The sequence below is a fragment of the Felis catus genome, chromosome B2, assembly GCF_018350175.1.
Source record: "Felis catus isolate Fca126 chromosome B2, F.catus_Fca126_mat1.0, whole genome shotgun sequence".
Lineage (NCBI taxonomy): Eukaryota > Metazoa > Chordata > Mammalia > Carnivora > Felidae > Felis > Felis catus.
In genome coordinates, this window is record NC_058372.1 from 22243701 (window position 1) to 22269246 (window position 25546).

Here is a 25546-nt window from a genome sequence, read left to right on the forward strand (position 1 = left end):
ATATACATAGAAGAAAAATTTTCTATTTCTCCTGTTATTTGAAGATAAACCAGAATGGTTTTCAGGGGCAAAAAAAGATGTTATTTTCTAATTTTTTTGACACTCTAAGTTATTTACTCGTCCCCTCCTGTGGGAAGTCTTGCAGTAAGGTGGTAGCTGAAGTTCCCATGGATGTTTCCAGCACGTAGACCAGGCCCCTCAGCCTTATTTACACAAGAAGGGGATGCTTCATGCATGGTCACAGCTGTCTGTGACCTGTCTGCAAGAGGGCAGAGGCACTCTTCATCCGAGCCGCACCAGTGGCCCTCAGAATTCCGGAGGGCAGGGACATTGCCCTGTGCAGAAAGACATTTCCAGCCTCTCTGACCAAAGGGCAGAGGCAGGGTCTGCTTGGCACTGGAGAGGGGCTGCAGAACCGAAGGTGGGGATGGCCAGGAGAAGCAGGGCTGGACACTTGGGAGTCAGGGGGGTTGTGGGTGGGAGGAGGGGCTCACTCCGGAATAACACAGCAGGGTGGCAGAAGTAAATAGGAAGTCCTAGAAGCTGCTTGGTTTGCTCCAGCTGTCAAGAAGGGGGAGGAGAAAACCCTGTGGGACGGGGGAAGAGGGTGGGGGCTGTTAGGATGTTATTTAAGAGCCAACTTTCTTGTCCTTTTAACTGCGTCCTTTTGAGGAAGTGTCCCTGAGCAGCACAGCGCCAGCCTGAGGCTAGGGCACCTCGGGAGGGGACCGCAGGTAAGCAGCCCGGCAGCTGCGAGCCTGCAACCAGGAGCCAAGGGGCCCCCCCGCTCGGTCTGCCCCCTGCCTGGGGTTTCCGGAAATCCCTCAGGGGGCTGCTCCGGGTGTAGGGGGCGGGGGAGGGGCAGCCTCCTTGTCCAGTTCTGTTCCTAGTCCCTATCTCCGCGCCTACCCAGCGCCGCGCCACATCCATCAGAGGGGGCTCCTCAGGTTCTCTTCCACGTAGCCCTGAAGGCACTGCTTGCAAGAAGGCCACTAGCTGGGAATGAGGGACTTGGGAGTGCTCCCCCAAGGGAGGACTCTGGAGGGGTGAGACAGAAGGATTGAGAGAGATAGAGAGATAGAGCTAGGTAAGAACACCTACTTGGCTCGGCTTTCTGTCCCTGTGCATCCTCTGTTCCCTTCCCAATTCGAGAGCTGAACTTGAGCCCCTGCCTAGCCCCCTACCCCCCCACTCACCTGGGAGAAGGGAGTGCTTCTGCCCACCCAGCCAGGCCTGCACAAGATCCTCTTACTGGCCAAGCACCTGGGGATCCCCAGCTCTCTGCTTTCTGGGTTCTCTCTCCCAACAGGCCAGTGCCCTGCTGGGCTCTGCTCTGTACTACCCCCAAACCCTCTCTCCCCTAGTGATCCTAAGCCCACCCTTGTTATTCCCCTGCAGAGGACTGCTTTTTCCCCTGCGTTCCCTCCATCATTAACCTTTTCTCCTTGTCCCCTGAGTTCACTGGAGACTTTGTGTAAATATGTCTGTAAGTATTTATGGAAACCTATTCAGACTTTATACTTGGAAACATTGCTATCTCCGTCCCAGACCAAATACCCTAGTAAGTGATTATCTTGTCTCCAGCTGTGTTGCCTTTGCTTCTAGAACAGTCTACTCTGGTTTGCCTCTATAGTGGAGGCTCTTCATCTTTGGAGGGTGTGCTTGGTTTTGAAAAAAAAAAAAAGCCAAATAGCCAAGAGTCATGACTGGGTGATCCAGGTGATCAAGGTGAAAGCTTCATTTGGGTCAGAAACAAGGGCTCCCTTTACTTGGTCAGTCGGTCAACAAGTACAGACTGGGGAGTGACAGTGAGGTGTGTGGTATTTGAGCTGGCTTCTTGCCTGCACAAACTCCGGAGGAAAGGGAAGTAGGCTTGGAGCTAAGGCACTGTTAGCACCACTGACCAAGTACATTTAGAGAAAGGCTATTTATAGCCTTATTTAAAATTGCCAATGTCCCCCCTCCCCCCCCCCCCCCCCACACACACAGACTCCATCTGCCTTCTCCTCTGTGTGGTCCTGGCTCCAAAGTAATGGCCACCTTCTTATACCCCTTTGTGTTTACTTCTGGAAAGTGTGGGCTCCACCCTAACCCTCACTAGACTCTAGGTCAACAATCCTCTGTTTCGTTCTCCGGTGTACATCACAGCCTGGCACATAGTAGGCCCTCATTAAACATAGGTTGAATTACACTGCAAACATGAATGCTTTAGAAGATGCTGCTTATCTAAACACGGCTGGATGAGGTTGTTCTTAAAAGTAACTTAGGCTTCCTAAGCCTGTATGAAATGGACATATATACAGGCATATGACAGTAAACATTTCTCACAAAGATACAGCCTTTAGAGGTAATGAAGGGATTAAAAAAAAAAAAACCTGCTTTCTAAAATCGTTTACATTTTTCATTTCTTCAAATAACGCCCTTTTCTTCTGCTTTCCATATGTTTTGACAAACAAGAAATCTCCCCAAGATCCTTGGGGAGCTATACTCCATCATTAGACTAATCCTTACTGCCACTTCGCAAGTTTTATTTATGCGAAACTCAAAATGTGTTGCTCCAGTGCTATCTCACACAGATATGTCTGTTTCTCTATTTTTGAATCCTTGTCTCCAATGTAATTCACCTCACATTCCTTTTCTGTGTCTCCCTTCCCCTCCCCCCCCATCCCTCCTCCCAAGGAGCTTGTGAAGCTAAGAATGTCGGAGACCTCCGCACCTGCACTTGGAGGCAGGCGAGCCCTGCCCCGAAACGCCTCCAATGCGGCAGAGGATGACCTCCCCACTGTGGAGCTGCAGGGACTGACCCCCCGGGGCTTCAACCTGCAAGGTACAGGCACAGCCACCTGCTTATCCCTGCAAGTGCTGGCTGGGTCAGCACCCTTTGTCTCCACTAAGCTCCCACAAAAGAGGTGCCCCTGCCAGTGTCTGGTATTAAAGAAAAGACTCCCAGGCCTTCTTTGGAGTGGTCAAAGGACCAAAGACTCAGATTCTTGTCCCAGTTCTGCCACTTAATAGCTTTGTGATCCCAGGGAAGTCACTTTGTCTTTCTACCTCTTGGCTATTTCCTCTATAAAACAAGGGCGCTGGCTTAGCGGGTGCCTCTTCCAGGGCTACCGTTCTGTTTTAAAAATACTCTCTAGCTGGAAGTTTCCACTTCCAAAATATTGTGGCTGTTTTGATTGTCTGGCTTGTGCCTCCTTCCTTCTCCCTCCTCCCTCCTCTCTCCATCACTGTGAATTTCAGAGCTGGAGAAAGATGCCAGACTCTGACAGTAATGGAGATGGAAACCCTCTATTTGTCTCCAGAGCAGCCTGCTGAGCAGGTGAGGCAAGCTGCTTCCCCTGCTCTTGCCTCCACTGATCCCCAGGGACCTGCTCTGGGAGTAGCAGCCAGAAGCTGACCTCCACTCAGCCCTGTCAGCTGTGATGGGACCCAGGTGCCAGCAGTGGCTTGGTGACACAGGTGCCATTCCCTTGGGCCATGGCAGGGACATTCAGACTCATGTCCCTGAATGGCATCTAGCAGGGAGCACTTTTTGTCAGTAGCACACATGCACCAAGCCCATTTTTGGTCCTGAGGGGGCTCTGTGCTAAGTTTCATTGGGTGTGAGCACCCACTTGCTTGGGTAGGTGCCCACCATCACCTTGGGGTGTGTGGCTAATTTGCCTCATCAGAAAGAGGTCAGCAGTTGAAAGCAAAGAAAAAGAACAATGCCGATCACTAACAAGTCCAGCAAATCAGAACTTCTCGACATTGTGGACAGATTTGATTGTGTTACTATCACATCTAGCAGGTTGATATTCAATTGTGAAAACAGAGAGAGATCTAGTACCATCCATTAAGGTACCATCCAAATTTGGAGGCGAGAACTCACAGAAGGGCATCTTCAGTTTAATAGAAGGGTCCAGACAAACTTGTGAACTTGTAGTTCTGAGCTATCTCTCCCAGCTGGGTGCCACATTCTCTACAACTTCATCAGTAGAGCCACAGAACAGAGTTAAAAAGGACTTGCTAATCCTCATGTTATAGGTAAGGAAGATTCAATCATCTAAATTCTCATGTTACAGATGAGGAAACTGAGGCCAAAGCAAGTAATTAATGTCCACTCCTTCACGGACCAATCTAAGATAGGATCCTTTCTTCCTTCCTTCCTTCCTTCCTTCCTTCCTTCCTTCCTGCCATCTTTTGAATGTAAATAAAATTGGAAAGCATGAGCATGTAAAATTATCAAGCAGATTACCTTGGTGTATTCAGTTTTCTCAAAAAATTCCCCTCTGGCAGAGAAGACTCTGGGCCCTGGGGAATGGTGGCCAAGGTGCTAAAAGAAGAGGGCAGGAAGAACAGAAAGAGAGAGGGGCACAGGATCAGTGAAGAGAAATGTGCACAGAGACAGTGAGATGTAGCAAAGAACACCCCGGTCCGAGACTCAGAAGACCTGGGTTCTGTTTCCACATTTGCCACTTGCTTACTTTGTCACCCAGGGGAGCTTCATTTTCTCCATCAGGAAAATGGAAGCAATACCTACTTTACAGTTGCCATTGTGATCAAATGACCAGTGCCCATGAGACACCTGATCCATAGGACGTGACCTACAAATGCTCCTTGATTCAGAAGCACATTATCATACCCTACTAGGTTAGGGGCCCACCACAGTGAAAGGGGCCCACCACTTCCAAGGGGAATGTGTAACCACCTGCAGGGTCTGTCTACCTGAAATCTGAATAAAATGTTGCTAATAAGAAATCAAAACTTCCAGAAAACTTGAGCAGGTGGGTTGATTTAAAAAACAAACAAACCTGGGTTTACTGTTTTTTGTTTATTTTTGGAGGCACAGGTGGGGAATTATAGTGAAGAGAATTATTTGGAAAAATCAGTCATCATGTATCCACAGCCCAAGTGACATTCTGGGATACCTATTACAGACCTTGGCAGAGGTGTGTGAGTGTCCAATGACTGTACAATGAATGAACAGTCAGTCACTGGAGAATTGAATGACTCATCAGTCCTAGAGCCATTATAATCTTATTATTAATAGCATGTTCCAGATTTCATAAACATGCATGCATTTAATGTGAACTAATTGCTACTCACTATGAGAACAGGGTCTCAGAACCCAGGGAGCATAGAGGAAAGCCCTAGATGAGTAGAACAGAAGAAAAATACCAGCATATAAACCACCTGATCAAGGAGGACTGTCTCCTACTTATCCTTTATATTTCAAATTTCTCTGACACGAAATACATCAACTTGTCCCAAGTTATCCCCTGCTAAAGCAGTCACGGTATTTATCTTCTGTCTTCTTGCAGTTTATGCAGTGACCACTAGGGGCGTCCAAGAGGGCTTGGATCTCCCTGAGCCCCTGCCTGAGGACGCTTTGGCTCTCAAAGTCCTAAGGCAAACTCTCCTCATTTTTTCCAAAAGCGTCCCTTTAGCAAGCTACTTGTACCAAGCTGACTGAAAAGGCAGAAAAGCAAGAGGAGGAAAGGGGGGAAATGGCAGATTTTTCGCTTCAAACAGCCTTGTGGCAGTCGATGTATATAATATACACTGAATGTGAATAATACCCTTAATTCATAGCTTTTGTGAGTATTTGGTTAAGAATGACTTTAGCCTACATTTCAGATTGTATAAACTCACATAAAGTTCCTCCCATCCAGCAGCACACTATTTACAAAAAATTGAAATATTTGAGGTGACAGTGAAATCCCAGAGATAGGACCAGCTAGTCTCACTGGTGATGTTTGACATCTTCATGTGTTTTTAGGGGTCCTTAATGCCCTCTTCCGAACTCAGTTGTAGCTGAGAATGGTATGTGAAAATCTCCTCAGATTTCTAGATTTGCATCTCTTCCTATTAGACTGTTCTGCATGCTCAGTGGTTATTTCTGAAAATCTCTTTACAGCTTTCCTGGTCTCAAAGGTTATTTTAGGAGATGTAATGTTTGGGAAGATAACCTCATATTCTTGGTCTGGTTTGACTCTGCATTGTTAACCATAGTGATCATTTACAGTAATGATTATAATCCTTATTGGATACATCTAATGTGATGAATTCAACTGGAAAGCAAGTCTGGATTTCTAAAAAAAAAAAAAATCAAATGCAGGAGAGATCTCGAATCTTTCAAGCTAATGGAGTCTTGTACCTTTCTGAGCATCTCCTCCTTCCCACCCCATTCCCTGTCAGAACCAGATCAACTAGTTAACTAATTAATTATAAATCTCTCCTTTGTGCAGAATAAACCTCTCTGGGTTGAAGATTTTTTAAAGAATAAGAAAGACACTTAATGTATGATTCAGAAATGAGGTTGTATAGAATCAATTCATTCTTTTATTCGGTTTGTGTAAAAGCATTTAATGACTGCCACCTGTGTGTCAGGAACTATGCTAAGTTCTCTCTGGGGACACAAAGATGAGTAAGCCAATCCCTGGCTTCAAGTGGTTCTCCATTTAGTAGATGATATAGACACAGAAAAGATCATTGAAATTCCATGCAAAAATAGTGTAACAGAAATTATGCCTATTGCAGCAAAAGAACAGAGAAAGGAATAACTTGGTGTGGGTACAGTGAGAAAGAGGACAACTGAGTTGGGTCTCAGAGGATGAATAGGAGTCTTCCAGACAGGCAATGCATGGGAACTGCATTTCTAGCAGAGAGAACAGTATTTATCAAGTAATGGGGATATGGTGGGGGATAAGCCTGGGGAAAGTAGGCAGGGACCTATTGTACACTGAGGTACACTGAGACCTTACCTTTCCTCCTTGCAAAGGATTCTAAATAGCAAAATGAAATCATCAGAATTATGTTTCATGAAGGCAATTCTAATGGTGAGGGGGAAATGGAGAGAAGGAAATATACTTGGAGGCTGCTGTTGAGATACTTCCAGCAAGAGGAGAGGTAGGCCAGACAGATTTCAGTCCCTGGAGAAGATGCTGGTCTCATTTCTTACTCCAGCTTGCTCTGGGCAGCTCAGCATTTCTTATACAGTTTACAGTACAGGACATTTGAATAGCAACAGTTGAAAAACAATAAGCTTCTTTTTAAGAAAATGTTTTTAATCATTCTAATTAATGATACTTTAAAACTTGAGGTTTCCAAAGGAAATATGAGAAAGGAACTTTTATCCTGTTGTTTCAACAATAAGCAGACCTACTTCCCCATGGACAGTATTTATGCCTACACTTTGGTAATAATATTACTGAAGATTGCATGGGGATTTCATTTCACTAGGGAATTCCTAGGATATGAACCTAAACATTTAACTTATCTCAAGATTCCATCTGTGACAGGTATAATCATTCTCCAAAGAATATTTTTACAACCTAAGGAGAAAATAATCTACTTTTTTTCATGTTAGGGAAAGGGTAGGAGGACCAGGAAGCAGCTGGCTCATGAGGAGAGATTTTTTTTTTTTAACCAGTCCATTTTCTGATGTGTTTGGAATTAGGCTAAATTGTGTTAGGTAGACTTTTTGAAAGCTGTCACTTTGAAAGAGCAAGCTGCCAACTTTCCAGCTACAATATCTCTCTAAAACAAAAACAAAAACAAACACAAAGTAGCTTAGCAATGAGTGGCTCTATTTTGCCAGGAACCGGGCTTGGACAGGGAGAAGCAAATTCATTTCCTGTTTATGGCGAATGGAGCCTAGATGAGAAGTCTCCTTCAATCTAAACTATGTCTCATTAATCCAATAAGCAAAGCAGAAATCAATATGCCAGCTTAATGAGTGTTTACTGTTTACTACATGACAGCGCTGACCAAAATGGACAAGAGAAAGAACTATGATGTTTTTATATCTATGCTCAAATTTTACAACCAACATCTATAGACCCCTTGCTATTGCTAGGTATTGTAAACACCAAATACAAAGCTTGATCTGTGGTGACTGTCCATGAGCAATGAAAGAAGTGTTGTTTAATCAGTGGTTTGAGGACCTCACCTTATTCCCCAGCGCTCAGGCCAACCCCTAGCAAATCCACAGAGCTATGCTGTCCTTTCCTTCTCCCTCTAACGATAAACAACCCTGCTGGTTACCCTTCCATATGTCTTGTCCATTTGACTAAAGTCTACAACATCAGTTCTTTAAACTCTTACTTTTAATGTCGCTTTTAATCTTCCGTGTCTTGGTCAAGTTTTATTTTTTAAATGAAATGTTTTCATTGGTTTAAATTATTTTAATATGCAGTTTTATTTTAAGAGATTACAAAGGGAAATCTTACTAATCATTGCCTTGGTTTTTCCCCACATAGAGTACAACCGTAGTTTTCCATGATTTTTTTTTCCTTTTTTCCTGTAGGCACTGACCTGTTGGAGGATTGTTGCAGCAAAGAATGAAAAGATCATTTAGAAAAAAATAGAATTTTTTAAAACTCCATACTTAGAATAAGCATTATCAAAATTATAACATTGCAGACTACATTATTTTAAAATAAATTCTTCATGTATATGCTAACATATGTTTATTTTATATATTATTATTTAATTTATATTTATAAATATATTTAATATATATTTATGTGACAAATATAAACATATTATGTATATTTTTGCTTTCACTATGAAACCGTAGTGGTTTTTTTGGCTTATGTTTTATAGACTCAAAAGAATCTATTAGTACTCTTATTTACCTTATGTTATAAGTAATATATGAATTATGCACTATCAAGGCATGGAATCTTTATTCCTGTCTGAAATGAAAGTGCTACTCTGGGGGCCTCATATTATGAAACCACAGATCACTATCTTCAACGCTGTACAATATATAATATACTATACACACATATATACAATATACTATATATAGTCCTGAAATTGGTATCTGTTAAGAATGAAATTGTCTGATAAATAACATTTAAAGGACTCCCGTGATTAATCTTCTGATAAATAGAATATCCATTTTATGATGAATAACCAACTCTAAGTTCCAAATTTTCAGGCATTACATTTGTTTAAAGTAAAAAGTGGCATATTTCCCATGGCGTCTTTTCACGTCTTCCCAGGTACAGTGAAGATGAGATCTTGTCCGCAAAGGCTTATAGTTTCAAAGATAAATGGCCTATATTAAGATGACACAAAGTGCTTCATGATGATAAATTTTTATTAAAAAAAGGAAAAACATATTCTGGGAATATGGAGGGGAATAAGGAGGGGAAATTTATTTCATCCACTTGTGGAAATGCAAGAAAAGAAAAGCAAGCCTGTCTTCTCAGAATATACCTCCCCATTTTGCAGGTGATAAAACGGAGGCACAGGAAGTTTGTATAACTGGTCCAAAGTCATGGTGATAGTCAGTGCCAGAACTGGGATTTGAGTCCAGAAAATCTGCCTCGAAAATCTATACTCTTATCCACTATGCTATTCTCCTCTCTTAATAATAACAATGATAATACAATGAAAATAATTTGTGAGAATTTGCTAGGGCCAGACACTGTGCTAAAGCAGTTTATATACATTTTTTCATTTAATCCCTACACGAACCCTGTAAAGCAAACATTCCATTATCTTTTTAAAGGAAAGAAAACTGAAGCTCAGAGAGATTAAATAACTTCTCTGAGGTTGCACAATTAGTAAGTAGTGAAGCATCACCCGGAACATATTCTGCAAAACACTGAACTCCACAGAAAATAGTCCCCATGAGCATTTAAGTTTGGAAAACATGGCACCTATAGGATATTTACAATGCACATCGATATATTAAAGTCTCCCATAAATCCTGCAAGAATCCTGGTTGACTTTGGTTAAGCAGCATTTTCCCAAACTGGTTTAACCGTGGAACTCATTCTTCCAATAGATATCAGTACCCCACAGAAGTAGTACTGTGTTTCACTACTTCAGGGATAGACTGACTTTAACCAGACTCACTAGACATTAACCAAATTCATTAGACAAGTTCATGGAACGAGAAAGCCAGAGTTTTCATTTGCAATAAGAATAAAACCAGTGAGAGCCAGATATTAAAACAAAACAAACAAACAAACAAAAAACCTTGAATTTGTCTTTCTAGCTTTATATTTCCCTTTGGCAAGGCTGCTTGGGAAGCCAAGGCATAAAGCCAATATACTTATTTTCAGGGGCACATTATCATGGAAGAGGTGGTGGGATGAGATGAGGCAAATCCTGGCAGTGCTCCAGAACCAGTGCTTTCATCACCTGGAGGCAGATTAGACTCATCCCATCCTTCACCTGTAGTGCCATAGCAGACTCTCAGCCGACCTTCCTGCCTCCAACACTGCCACCATCCATTCCTTTTCTTACTCTGTCACCAGAAGCAGTTGAAATTTATATACATAAATCTAATCATGTCATTTTGCTGTATCAGATTTTTCACTGGATCCCCAGTGCCGTTAAAATCCAAATTACTCACATGATCTACAGGACTGGCATGAGTGGCTCCGGCTTACTTTTCCTCTGTGGTCCCACTAGCACATTCCAGCCAACCAATCATGCTTCAATTTCTTAAGTAAACTATGCACTCTCTTGCCTCAGTCTTCACTCATCCTCCTCTCTCCCTGAAACATCCTTCCCCACCCCTTTTTCTACCTGGAAAACTTGCTCACCTTTCTGACCATTGTTTATATACCTCACTTCCTCCAAGGAGCTTCCTTAATCCCCCCTGCCAAATCTTGGTTACAGGTTCCCTATACCTTCCAGATACCCTCCTCCATCAAATACCCTGTACCACTTTATCAGAATATTTATGGTGCCATGTCATAACTATCTTTTCAATTTTTAGTATCTACCACTGTTTATTTATCTAGGTTGTATTTACTAGGCAGTGACCTAACCAGCATTTATATTCATATCTTGAATGGCAACATAAAATGACACACATAAAATTCCTGGAGGACAGCAAGTTGGGGAGAGTATTAAATACACGGAATATATGCTTAGGGTCTAAAATTACATTAAAAGCTTGGAGCAATTAACCAAATGCAATAAGATGAAATTCAACATAGATACATGTAAAACCTTAACACTGAGCTACAAAGAAGAAAATCTTTGCATAGATATGGCTAAATAGCAACATAAGTGAGTGGTTTCTAAGGGTCTAGATTGAATCCTAATCATAGAAATGACATCACAATGTATTTTTAAGGCTTTCTCTTTATCAGGTGCTTCACGTTGATCAATAATAAGATAGAACTATTTAAAATACTAATGATATCTTGGACTGAAATAACAGAAATATACTATTTATTTGGAAAGATGTAGTGGTCTCATTGTTTTTCATTGGTAATTTATAAAATGGAATATATTCCAGAACAAAGTAGTGGGTAAAAGGTCTGGAAAAGAACAGTGGAAGAAATGGTGAATGTTTTAGTCAAAGGAATAGAAGCTTTTACATACCTAAGGAGTACCAGATGAAATGAATAGAATGCATTCTATATTTATCCAGAAGTCAGAACCAGGATCCATTGTTAGAAAAATTGCAAGGAAGCAAATGTCAGTTCATCTTACGGGAGTTTTTCAAATAATTAAAATTGTTTAAAAATGGACTGTTCGCCTTGCAAGATAGTGGGTTTCCCATTCAGATGAAGACAAAAAGCCTAAGCATTCGGGCTTTCAAGATGTTTCATGCAGTACATAGGTCTATCAGATGCTCTAGAAAGTGCCTTTGCCCTCAGAGATTCTGTGAGGCTATATCAGTGCATTCCTTCCAATCATGCTGATGGAGACCTGATTAAACCCATTTCTGAGGATTAAGTTTTTAGACATTTAAACAAAATGAAACGTTATGGAAAGGTACAGTGTGAAGAAAGATGACCAGATGAGTTGATTACTAAGGTCCTTTTCAACTAAGACATTTATGATTCTCTAGCTCTTTCTGAAGTTGGCTTAACACTGGGGACTGTAACCTTAATAAGGTCAGAGAACTTAGGGGAAAGGCAGCTTAGAAGAGAGAGGTCTAGAGAATTAAACATCTTCCACCCACAGCATAATGGAAGGAAAGTGCCCTTCAGGGGACCATGTTCAGGGTTCTGCGATGGGGTAAAAATAAAACTGTATCTTGCACTTTCTATGTGCTGTAATATCACAGTCACAGTAACCCACTGAGCATCACACCGACCATCAGAGTTTATATTTAAGCTCTCCACAAGTAAGACTATGGCCCCACTATATGCCAGGCATAGTATGAGAGCCGTCATCATGTTATGTCATTGAATCTTTGTAGAAATTCTCAAAGTTTTAGTATCCTCATTTGAAAGGTGAGAAAAAACTCAGCTGCTATGAGGCAACATCCCTTACCTAAGTAATTAAGACGCCTGAGATTCAAACTCAGGATTACCTGGACTTTGAATTAATGAAGAATGTTTCAGGAACTCCTAGACTTTTGAACTGGAGAGTATCTTAATGAGTCCAACTTCTTGATTTCACCTATGAGACAAAAATGGGTTCAGAGGGGACCAGGTGTCCTTTTACACAAGATTCCTGTGTAAAAGCAAAGGAAGGCACTGGAGTCTTTGAGGGTGATGCTCCAGCATGATACAGACTCAGCAGCTGTGCACCCTGTGTTCACAGCCGTGAGGGCAAAGCATGCAACAGGTGGGTTCAGGAAAAGGGTGGGTGGGCAGGAGGCTAGTGTACCCCCACCAGCCTCTCTCATGAACTCCCCTTTAGAACTCCAAGTGTGAGCACAGAAATCTGTCTCTAGACTAGATCTTGCAAACTACAATGTAGATGGGTAGAGTGACCTCCACATTGAGTGATCATTTGCAGAGGGAACGGGAGAAAGGTGGGAGGGGATCTAACTGTTACCTGGTGCTATCATGTCTCAAATAAGTGTATAACTGACATATACTCTCCAAATTCCAAAAACCAAAGGAAAAACCTATAGATTTTTTCAGCATACCATGGTTTGACTTCCAGACTGGTCATTTAGGAGCTAGGGAAATGTGAAGCTTGTTCCTGCATGTTCAAAGTGGAAACCGTTATATGTATCTCAATGAAATGTCAGTATCCTTTCTACACACTTGTTCTTTTCTTTCTTGCCTTTGAGGAATCAGAGCTACTTTTAGAAATAACAAAAGGAGGTTTTTGACCTTTTCTAAAGTAAGAGGAGAATTTTGGATTAAAGGTTAACTTTGTCCTTGTAACATCTCTTTGAGGGTTTATCATATTTGATTCTTCCCTTTTTAAAGATAAGAGAATTGAAGTGGCTATGCTCTGCTTATCCCTAGTTAGTGACATAGTGAGTTGGTAGTCATGATGGTGACCACCTGCCATCATGAAAGAAGTGTGAGTGTAGGAATGTGAAGACTTGAACTCTGGTCCTAGTTTCTCTGTACCTAGACCTGTATGGGAGGCATCATCAACACTGCTCTGTCTATCCTACAAAAGTGCCCTGTGGTATAAAATGAGATTAGAGGGGGGGAAGCTTTTAAAGTCATTGTTAGAACAAGAATGTCACAAGAGACTGACCCCCAAATCCACCAGCCCCTGTAGAGGGTTCTATCTAACAGGCCTCATTAACTTGCTTCTTCAAGAAAAAACAATCTATTTTTTTTTTGAGTTTGTGGTTAAACCAAAGTTACTCAATGGTTTCCCTTAATTGTTTTCTATGTGTGTAGACTACCTTAATGTCACAAATGTTCACCTGTTCAAGGAGAGATGGGACAGCAACAAAGTGGACCACCACACTGACAAGTATGAAAACAACCACCTGATTGTACGTAGAGGACAGTCTTTCTTCATTCAGATTGACTTCAATCGTCCATACGACCCCAGAAAGGATTTCTTCAGAGTGGAATATGTCATTGGTAAGTGCCACACATAAGTCATGTCATGATAGTCCGTCTATGTCATCACATCATGATATCGTGGGTTGCATAGTAGAAAGGGATACAGGTGCAATTGTGTTATTTCCTAGAATTATACTGTGACAATTGGCTGGACCTGGGAACATATCCAGCTCCAGGACCACCTTATATTCTAAGATGGGTCTGTATAATGCCAAACACCAGTAATTTGGGCCTACCCTGGTAAAATTCTTACATACTAAAAGTGAGTATAATTAATACAAAATGTTAGTTAATTAAATTATTTTTCACAAATGGCTTTGCAATCCTATAGTGTGGCTTTTAGTTTATCAGCTCTACTCTTATGATTTATTTGGTTTTATGTACCAAAATTATTTGCAATTCTTAGTATTATTTGAAATTCTTAGTATATAATCTCCATACAAGCATTTCCCAAAGTTTGCTTTGCTCTAAACTGCTCCCGTGTAATGGCTCATAAAATATAGACCATCAAATAAAGTTCACTAAACATTTATACTCTAATCTCCTTTTGTAGGTTGACAATACACATTAGCTTAACAGTTCAGGAAGGTACCATTTAAATCTGTTTGGTTCAGTGTTTCCCCAATTAATTTTATCCTGGAATCCTTTATGTTATAGCTATTAACATTTGACACATTTTAGTAAATATTTATCTAGACATTACAAATATAGCAAGTAAACACATGCACAAAAAAGCAAAAATGGTTCGATATCAAAAAAGCTGTCCATATAATCCTATATATAAATAAAATAAAAACCAGGCAATCAAACTAATACTCACTGAAAGGAACATACTAAACTCAGCAGCTGTTTTTTTAAAGACTTTAAATAAGATAAAAGTAAAAGAAATCTCCTCAATTATAATAAAGATTATTTACCCCAAACCAACAACTTTTGGTATCCTAAGTGGCAAAAAATTCATTTAATTATAATCAGAAATTAGGCAGAGATACCTGTTATTGTCATTCTGTTGTTGTTGTTGTTGTTGTTGTTGTTAAGCATTGCTTTAAGGATTTCAGCAAATGAACAATTTAAGAGAAATATCCTATAAATACTGGGAAAGAATAAAATTACATATTTTGCTAATGCTATGATAGTGTATATATATATATATATATATATATATATATACCCAACAGATTCAAGAAAAAAAGCACAGTGTTAAAACTGGTAAGATGGCTGGATATAAAATAAATTTTAAAAAGTCAATAGCCTTTCTCTTTAGCAGTGAGGACCTAGAAATAGAAATAAGAAAAAATATTCCACATATAAAACTTACTAAAACTATGAAATGTAAAAACAAATTTTAAAAACCAAGACACACAGTGCAAATAAAGCAGCTATTAAATCTTAAAAAGAGACATGAAAAACCAATGAAAAGACAAATATGGTTTTGGATGTGATATCTCCATTTTTTAAGTCTCCCCAAATTAGTATATAAACATAGTGCATTTCCAATTGGAATCACAACAGAGGATTTTTTTTGTCTTGAATAAAATAACAGAGTTCATTTGTAAGAGTAATTACTTGGCAATAATCAAGAAAATGATACAAAGAAAGAATGAATAGTAGAGCACTTTCTATAAGAAGTATCTATTAGAACATACTATCAGAAGTGTTTCGTGGAACAGAATAGAGAATCCAGAAATAGATATCAGTATGTAAGATTATGTAATATAGTTGTTGGTTTCATGGAGTAAGAAAAGTACATGGGCTTTTTGGCTTTTTGTTTGTTGTTTTAATAACGTATTTTACATCTTGGTATTTTAGTATATATGTATATTTTATTGGGTGTATATATTTGTTACATGTAAGTATATGCACTTGACATATTTTTGTATTTAATATATTTATCTATACATGTGTAATTATATATATTATTTTACATGTATATATATTTGGTTTATACATACCAAAATGCCATAAGTGACCATATATAAGAACAAATGACCAAAATATAAATATCACAAGTGAAATCAATGGATAAAAGATAGAGCTGGAAAAATATTCAGAACATACATATGAGATAAAAGGTTAATGTAGAAAAAAATCTCTTACAAATTGACAATCTGAAGACAAGCAATAGAAAAATAGACAAAGTATATGAAGAAACAATTCAAAACAGAGAAAATCCATATAACCTGTAATCATATGAAAACATGCTCAAATTCATTGGGATTGGGAAAGCCAAAGTCATTTATATCCAACAGGCAAAAATTTAGAAAAACTGTAATATCTGTTGCTGGCATGTATGTCTAGAAAAACACACATTGCTGGTATAAATGTACAATTTCATAACCTCCTTAGAATGCAATTTGGCAGGATCAGTTTTAGGATTATCAGTTTCAGGATATTAAGAGGACATATGCCTTTGAGCTAACAACTCCACTCTTAGAAATCTATACCATAGGTATTTAAAATCTAGTTTATAAAGATGGCTATTATTTACTGCAGCATTATTTATAGTGGCAAAAAATAAAAAAAATCTCTTAATAATGGAATGGTGGATATATTCACACAATGAATTGTTACTTTTAAAAAAAGAATGAATTAGACCTATGCCAGATGATTTCAACAGAGGTAGTATTGAGGAAGCAAAATATGGAGGAGTACCTATGAATTTCTCTACATGCAACTGTGTTCATGCATAGGTCAATAGAGTGTTGTGAGTGCAGAAAAGAGTAAGAAGCACACACATAGGTGATGATATGCATTCCTTGGTGGGAGGGTAGGAAGGAGGGAGAAGCAAAAGGAAAGGGGAAACTAGTGAGGAAGAGAGAAAAAAAGCAAGCATGATGATATCATTATATGTACGCATCTAGATAAAATTATTGATCTGTGTGGAGATATACATATGTGTATATATGTATATGTGTAATTTATATATACATCTATATTTATACATATGCATTATATATATAAAGAAATTACAAATAATACAATCAGAACTAAAAATAAACAGCACTTCCTTAGAAAAAAAGTCTCTGGCCCCTAACTACTCAAGGTATATGGTTTGTACTCACTTTCATTTACAGTGCAAATTCATACATAAATGTGGGGAAATTGGTTGAAGCCAGAGTGGAAATGGGAAAGGAGGAAAAGAGATCCCTGAGTCAGAATGAACATCATCAGTATGACATGTGGGTTCTGGGCAGAACTGTTTATTATCCCAATTGTGGGGTAAGAGAATGAAAAACTAAATCACTGTTCCTGTATGTTAAGTGAAATGTAATAACCACAATTTCATTACATTTAGGGAGCAGACTATTATTGTTCATATTTTTTAATACAATTACTTCAGGTGAGAAAAGACTCCACAGCTAATATTTTTCACAGTATTTTTAAATCTGATGAAAATTTATTTTTATTTCTTTCCCTGAGTGCATTTATCTCTTTCAAGTGTGGGGTGTGTGTGTGTGTGTATGCACATTTGTTTGGAGTAGAGTCGATTAAAATGCCCTTCACACCTTTATAATGTAATGATCACTCCATGCGAGTCAACAAACACACTTTTGAAGTTCCATCCCCAGTTTTGCTCCAACTACACAGGAATTTTATCTCCTTCCAGCCAAATATTTAGTGCAAGGAGGGAGGAAGCCTTTGTCCCTGAAGTGGACTTGACTGAGGTCTGAGGCTCTTTCCACAGACCGTTCAGAAAATAGCTATGATAATGGAAGTCTTAGGAAAACTGACACGATGAGTGTGAGGTCGGGTTCCTAGTGAGAGCTGGGAGCCACCGGGACAGCATGCCTAGTCCTGAGGGAGAAGGTCTGGGCACTACCACAGCATCCCCGCAGAGAGCATGTGAACTCTTTTACAAAGGACTTTTTTCCTTCAGTAAAAAGGTGGGATGGGGGAAGCATAGCAAATTTGCCTTTGAGATAAAAATCTATATATTTTAAAAACCAACACGTATTCTAAATCCTTCTTAGAGCCCATGATGTGTACTTTCAGAGTTAAGCTGTATTCCAATGCGTGCAGCCCATAATAGGCATCATTATATTTGAGGATTTTGTATTTCCAAATTTATTGCAGAAACAAGGAAAGAAAACTAGCAAAATTCCAGAGTCTACTATTTAGTGCATGAGAATTCAAACACATTTCTAAAGGGCTGTAAAAGACCAATGATAGAGGATTTATCCAAGGCAGTCTCCTTTGTGCATCCCAGGTCATTCAGGGGGTGCTATGACCGCCCGAGGTTTCACCACCAGTGGTAGGACCAAGAGTGAAAAAAAGCACATTGTGGGACGCTCATGGGGCTCAGAGATTTTTCTATTAAAATGCAGTATTTCTTTCAATAGGGTTGAATAAAACCATGAAAATTGGATTTTAAAAGTGATTACTGTAATGAGAAGAAATGTGTCAAATGTGCACTGGAAATGAAATTAAGAGCAAAGTCTTATACATGTGGGTGCACCTCCATTTCAGGAAACATAGAAAGTGGAAGTAGTGATTTAAAAAACAGAAAAGAGATGGGCGTCTGGGTGGCTCAGTCATTTAAGCATCCGACTTCAGCTCAGGTCATGATCTCATGCTCTGTGAGTTCAAGCCCCACATCTGGCTCTGAGCTGACAGCTCGGAGCCTGGAACCTGCTTCAGATTCTATGCCTCCGTCTCTCTGCCCCTGCCCCACTCACGCTCTGCCTCTCACTGTCTCAAAAATAAATAAACATTTAAAAAATTAAAAAAAACAGAAAAGAGAATACTTTGTAAAAAATAAACAACACATAACAAATCTCAAATATTTATTTTAAAGTGTTTATAACACGATTAGATTTATCAGCACAGATCAATTTATGCACTACTTTCAAAGAATATAACCATGGCCTAGAGCTAGCTATTATTATGTTAAAAACACATAAAAAAGTAACTTTACACTTAATTGTTTCCAGTTTGCATTCAGTTCCTTATTATTGTTACCTTCTCTTCCCCCGTGACTTTATGTAAGATGAACTGGGATGTGTTAACTCACGGGAGTTTCCTTTTTAAATGTTTATTTTTTGAGAGAGAGAAAGCTCAAGCAGGGTAGGGGCAGAGAGAGAGGGGGACAGAGGAGCCAAAGGCTCTGAGCTGTCAGCACAGAGCCCAATGCGGGGTTGGAACTCACAAACCATGAGATCATGACCTGAGCTGAAGTCAGATGCTCAACCAACTGAGCCACCCCTGTGCCACTGAAGTTTCCTTTTGTTACTGTCTTCAGAGCCTAAGGCATATGATTTATTTATAAGTGATTCTGCCTTTAAATCAAGTTTTTTTTCTTTCTTTATATTTATTTTTATTTTTTTAAACATCTATTCGTTTTTGAGAGACAGAGAGAGAGACAGAGCATGAGCAGGGGATGGGCAGAAAGGGAGGGAGACACAGAATCTGAAGCAGGCTCCAGGCTCTGAGCTGTCAGCACAGAGCCTGATGCGGGGCTTGAACCCACAAACCTCAAGATCATGTCCTGAGCCAAAGTCGAATGCTTAAACGACTGAGCCACCCAGGCACCCCTTTCTTTATATTTAAATATTTAAATAAATAGACTCTGTCAGATGGTCCCAGCTTAATCCTTTGCTGGATCCTCTGGTTAGAGAAAGTGAACAGGGGAATTAGTGCATCTTCTTGGCTAGGGCTTTCCATGCATGAGCTACAGATGGTCTCCATGCTTTGATAACTGTGTTCATTAGTTGCTGGAGGAGCACAGCCATCTCTGTGAGTTTGGTGGGATGTGTTAATGGATTTGAGGAGGTGGGGTGTGGCTGAAAAATGTTCCCAGTAAGGTCTATGGAACCTTTTCTTTCTTTCCACCTCTGAGCCTAAAGCCATGACATATCATGAAAGGAATGGAGCAGGATTAATTATAGATTTTGCTAACCTGTAGCTGCAGCCATGAAAATTTAGGAACAGCTGATGGTGACACTTTGTTACACTTTAACATGGGGTCTCCTTCTTGTTTGATACTCTGTTGAGAGAAAGTCATTCTGAGGAAAGAATTCTGAGCTGGATTCCTTACCAGCCATCCCTCTCAAAGCAGCCCTACCCAATTAGCCCTCCAAGGAGAAGACAGGGTTCATGAGCAAGTTCCTTCCTCCCTGGGCCCAATCACACAGCCCAAGGTGTGCAGACCAGCACCTGGCAGATTTTCTTGCCTTTTCCTCAGTCCCGTGGTGGCTCCCCCAGCTCCAAGCTTCATATTTCTGGTGATGACAGAAAGAAGAGGGGAGGCATGGCCTCAGCAAGGCCTGCTCCTCCCATCAGGACAATGAAAGCAAACTGGTTCAGCGAACTATTCATGTCTCATTTGCCACCCTTATCTGTAAGAGAAACCATTAGATTATTTCATTTTTTCAGTCTCTTCAGAGGAGAGGGAGACGGAGTGCTAAGAGCGGATACTGGTGGACACCCAGTGGTGTGTGTTAGCAAGCCTCTTCCAGCTTCACCATCCCGTGAGCCTGAGAGTGCAGCTCACTGACAGCACACTGAGGGTATTCATCCTGAGCCCAGGTGTTTACAGGATAATATCAATTGCACATATTCTGAATTTTTTTTTCTTTTTTAATATTTTTTATTCATTTTTGAGAGAGAGAGAGAGAGATAAAGAGAGAGAATGAGCATGGGAGGGGCAAAGGGGGGGAGAGCAAGGAAACAGCCGCAAGCCCGATGTGTGACTCAAACTCACAAACCGTGAGGTCATGATCTGAGCCTAAGTTGGATGGTCAACTGACTGAGCCACCCGAAGCCCCTATATTCTGCATTCTTAATCACATAAACCATTGAAATATCCTCAATGCTTCAATATTTCTCTTCCATGCATTTCTTGAATAGCATTCATGGAAAGCCAGTCTGGGGTGTCAGACTCTGATGCATCTTAAGGATGGGTGTGACATCAAAATTTCTCAGTGGGGGGTTCAGGATTGGAGAGAGGGTTAGAACCTGGATTAGGGCAGTCATTGTAGCAATGGAGAGGTTGGATGGGATTTGAGGAACATTTGGGTGGCAAAATCCACAGGACTTGTGATTGGCAGTCTGTACAGGCAGAGGGGTGGAAAGAGTCAGGTACAGCTCCCAGGTTGCTGGGTTGTGTGACTATGACAATAGAGGCTGGCAACTCCAAATGAGATAAAGAATGCAGGGAAATTGGGAGAAAAGGGTGAGTGTGGGAAACTGTAATGATGATAGTGGTTCCCACTGATAATTCACTCACCAGCACTGGGAACTGTGCAGAGGTTCTGTGTACTTTCCATTTAATGCTTTAGGCACCCCTGTGGGCATGGGACTAAGGTCATCCGCATTTTTCAGATGAGATGAGTGTTGGAGGAGTATAAGTAACTTACTCAAGGTCACATCTGGAGAATGCTGGGGCTACAATTTGATCCCAGACATTCTCTCCTAATCACAATGCAGACTACCTCCACCAATGAAACAGTGGAGGCATAAATGGGATTCGGTTTGAACCTGCTGAGTTTGCAGTACTTGAGGGACTACCAGATAAACATGTCCAATAGACAGTCACCGAAGCTTAGGGACTTGGTTTGGATTTCATACATTATAGATGGGTGGCAAGATCATTCAGACAAAGTAAATCAGGTAAGAAGCAGACTGAGGCTCAAATCCTGAGAGCAAACAACTCTTAAGGAATCAGTCCAGGAACTAGAGCCCCTGGAGGAGACAAAGACCACGTGAACAGATAAGTAGAAGGGAAAATCAGGGAGTGCCGTGTCACCAAATCCAAGAGAGTTGGGTGTTTAAAGTAGAAAGCATGACCAGCTTTATCAAATACAACAAGGAGATGCAGAGACATAAGAACTTCCAAATGGACTCAGCAATTATGGGGGCACTGGTTACTCAGGGAGAAACCAAATTTTAATGGTTTGAAAGTAAATGAGATGTGAAAAGTGGGCATAGAAAATGTGGACTTATCCTTTTGGAAGAGAAGAAAAGACAATTTGGATAGTAACTGGAGAAGAATGTAGGTTAGATAAGGTGATGTTTTGGTTTGGGTTTTTACGATTGGAGGTACTTGAACATGAAGGGAGCCGTGGGGGACAGAGCCAATAGATGAGGAATCCTCAAGAATCAAGAGAAATGCTGGTGGCTGATGGAGAATGCTGGAAGAAGTGAAGAGACATGGATGAGGGATTGTCTAGGAAGAAGAATCTGTTTCCTCTGAGGGTGTTGAGAAAAAGATATGGGAGAATGTGACTGCATTAGGTAGAAAGATAGGAAACTGATCATGCCTGATAACCTCAAGTTTCTCAAAGATGTAGGAAGTGAGCCGGTATAGCAGGAGCTGAGGAGTGCAAAGAACCGCGTCTTATATCTGAAAGCATCATCCAGACCCTTTAAGACTTCTGGTTCCCTTTAGATTTTTGGCTCAGAGAATCCAGATAAAGTCACCATCCATTGGGCACCTGGGTGGCTCAGTTGGTTGAGCATCCGACTCTTGATTTCTGCTTGGGTCATGATCCCAGGGTCGTGGGATTGGGCCCCTCGTCAGGCTCCATGCTAAGTATAGAGCTTGGGATTCTCTCTCTCTCTCTCTCTCTCTCTCTCTCTCTCTCTCTCTCTCAATCTCTCTCTCTCTCTCTCTCCCCCTCCCCCACTCATACTCTCTCTTTCAAAATAAATAAATAAACATTAAAAAAAATCACCATCTGTGGTTTTCATAGACATAGCGCAGTTTCTCTGCCAAGATATTTCTTGCCCCAAATCATGTAGCTGGTAAGATCTAGAGAATTATTTCTTAGCCTATGCTCTCTCTACTATCTCATGCTGTGTTTTAATAAAAATAGGACACCCATTCCATCATTTTGAAGCAGCATTTATATGGGATGTCATTTCAAATTTTTCCTTCTGTGTGTTTCTGCATTGACGATAAGTATGTTCATTTTTAAGCCTTTGTGAAGTGACGAATAATGGCATCTAAGAAACTAGGACAATGTTTCCCAGAGTGTGTTCTCTATGAACACGTGTCATGTGAAAGACTCCTTAAAAAAGTGGTCAAATGCATTTAGGTCATGCTGTGTTTCATACCTTTTCTTGGAGAGTCCCAGCACACATTAGTATTTTAAAGTCTCTGGGGATACACAGCGTTAAAAAGCAAATCTTCTTTAGCCGTTAGCTTCCCCAAATTGTCTTCCTATAAACACTACTCTACCATGTTTTTATTTTCATAACACCCTTCAATAAAAATGCACAACTCAGTCTATGAGAGGCTGAGCTACTGTTACAAATTACCTTAATTCTACAAAATACTGTAGTCTATGGGTTATGGTAAGTTAATATACTATCTGCTTTTTTTTTCTCTTTGATACTTTAGATTTTGTGCCGACATTAAAATAACTAATAAATTTGGCACTTCTGTTCACCAACTTTTCTTTTCATAAAGGATTACTTTACTTTTCTTTTTACATTTGTATATATTTATTTGCCAGATTTTTGTTTGGCTTCTGTTACCATAAAGTCAATTTACTTTCCTTTTTAATGTGTTTATTGGACTCTTACTGAACACCTTTCATGTGCAAAGCACTATATTAGGGTTGGAGTAGTAATATACATTCATTTTCTGCTCCCAAAGAGTCTGGAGGGGACAGCCAGCACACTAAGAGTTGAGCTGAATGCCAGTATCTTGAGCACAATGGTTGGAAAGCATCTTGGAGAGAGAGATTGACCGTGTGACTAGTTGGAAGAGTCCCCCAGAAAGTGCTGGATCTCAAAGGATGAGTAGGAGTTAATGCCATGAAATGGGAAAGTATATATTCTAGAAAAAATAATGTGAAGTTCAGTGGAGAAAGAAAAGTTGGAAACATATTGATGGCCTCCTATGCCTTGACTTGAAGTTTAGATATTATTCTATAAACAGTCTCTGTGGAAGATTTTTTTAAAGGAGTATATTAAAAAGCTGTAAGTGTCTTCTTTTTAGATTACTGTAGCAGAGCATGAAAGATAAATTGGAGGGCTGAGATTGTTGTCAGGGACAGCAGTAAAAGACTTGGGCAGGGTGGGAGAAGGACTGTTACTATTGGATGACAGAGTAAATGTGCAATACATCATTCTATATGATTTTTTTCCTCTAAAAATTTACCTTATAACAAGAAGTAGTAAAATTGTGGGTTTGTTTGTTTTTCTTTTTCTTTTTCTTTTTTTTTTTTTCATGGTCAAATAAGACTCACCTGTAGTAAAGTAATATACTATGGTCTGAGGAAAAAGAGTGTGCTACAGCGACTGATACTTTGCCAAGCATGGAGTCACATCAGGGACAATAGCTCCTCTGATAAAGGGGGTGGGAACCAGCACAGTGGATGGGGAGGCTTTGGGGTCAGGCAGACCCAGTGAGAGTCCCAGTTCACCACTTAGAACAATGACAAAATCACTGAACCCCCAAGTGACTGTTTTCTTACCTGAAAATATTTACTTCTGGCAGCTATTTATGGATTAAAGGAGATAATGTATATGAAAGCATTCTTCTTACTCTCACAACAACACTGGGAAGCAGGGAGGGTAGGAGTAAGCCTCACTGAAAAATCTGGAAACTTAAGTGCACAAGGATTGAGGGATTGACCCAGGGTTAAGCAGGGGAGGGGAGATCCCCTGTCCCTAGCTTCCCCTCAGATGATCAGAATCTTAGCTCAGTGGTCTGTCCACTTCAGCCCCTTTAGAAGGCAGATGCATGGCCAAGATTGTAATCAAATAGTAAAATTAATCCTAGTTATGTTGTTTGGTATATTAATCCATTTATTCTCCTCTAAATTCCGTGATTGTCTACCTGTAAATGGGTACTTCTGCTGAGGCACTAGCTTAGCTTGACTCTAGATACAGGTGACTCTTCTGCAGCTTTCTATGGGATCAATTTCCCACTATTCTGTATTCCGCTGGTAATGCCCCACCCTCACCCTGGGTCTGAAGAGAGGGCAGTGAGAGAGAAGATGGCAGGGTGAGCCCTCAGAGACTATGTAGTCAGGACCAGTGGCACTGAGTGAGGTTCTCCAATGAAGGACTATTACCAAATAAGAACATGCTGTCAAAAAGGCAAATAGGAGGCCATTGCTCTCTCTTTTCTTTCCTGGTAGCAAAGCAAAGGTAATGACCATTGAACCTCCAAACAAAAATATCCAGTATTTACAACATCCATGCTGACAGCTTAATTAATCAAATAGAAAGCCTGACAACCCACAGGCCAAGTTCTGCCGGGAATTATTTGCCTACAGTTCCAGCTGAAGTGACAGAGGTTGTTTAGTCTCAAAGTAGGAGGAATCTACATCCATATTCTAGCAAGAGACCTGCGGGGAGGCCCCTCGGCCCTGCCTTGTGACCCACATCCCATTCCGCAGAGCTGGAGATTCTAAGTGAAGCTTGGGATCCTTAGGGCAATAAAGTTGCCAGTGCGTTTCATAATATCAAGTGTGCTGTGTGGCACAGTCGTAAGGGACTGTGGAGTTTAGAACGAGAATCCCACACAGATGCCTGGCTTCTTCCTCCTCTTTCTCCCTCTTTTTTATTCCCCTAATTTGCCATTGCCCTCACTCTCCTCTGTTTCTGTCTTCATGCTGTGTCTTACATTGACCTCTTTCACTTATGAGAATTCATAACCTTGACTAATTAGCACCCACATAATTGAAACTGTACGTGACCAGAAACCCATGGTCTGAACTCAGGGATGATTCAGTGTGAGCACTGCCAGGCTTTTCCATATAATTCTAAGTCTTTCTTGCAGTATGTGAAGTTAGGGGTGAAAAGGGAGGGGGGAAAACATTTAATGAAAATTAATGTGCCCACTGTTATTAGACTTT

At 40.4% G+C, this 25546-nt stretch overlaps 1 protein-coding gene across 3 annotated transcripts in view; it reads left to right on the plus strand.

The window, feature by feature from the left end:
- Positions 1-605: 605 nt before the first annotated feature.
- Positions 606-25546, plus strand: part of F13A1 (coagulation factor XIII A chain) — a 251473-nt gene continuing 226532 nt past the window's right edge. For 2 of the 3 annotated variants that reach the window (XM_019830279.2, XM_006931478.3), the window contains exons 1-3: positions 606-734; positions 2680-2827; positions 13566-13754. In XM_019830279.2, coding sequence (XP_019685838.1) covers positions 2698-2827; positions 13566-13754 — 319 coding nt within the window. In that variant the 5' untranslated portion in view covers positions 606-734; positions 2680-2697. Of the gene's footprint in view, positions 735-827; positions 1088-2679; positions 2828-13565; positions 13755-25546 lie in introns of those variants that run through there. The other variant, XM_045057168.1, reaches the window with a different exon arrangement.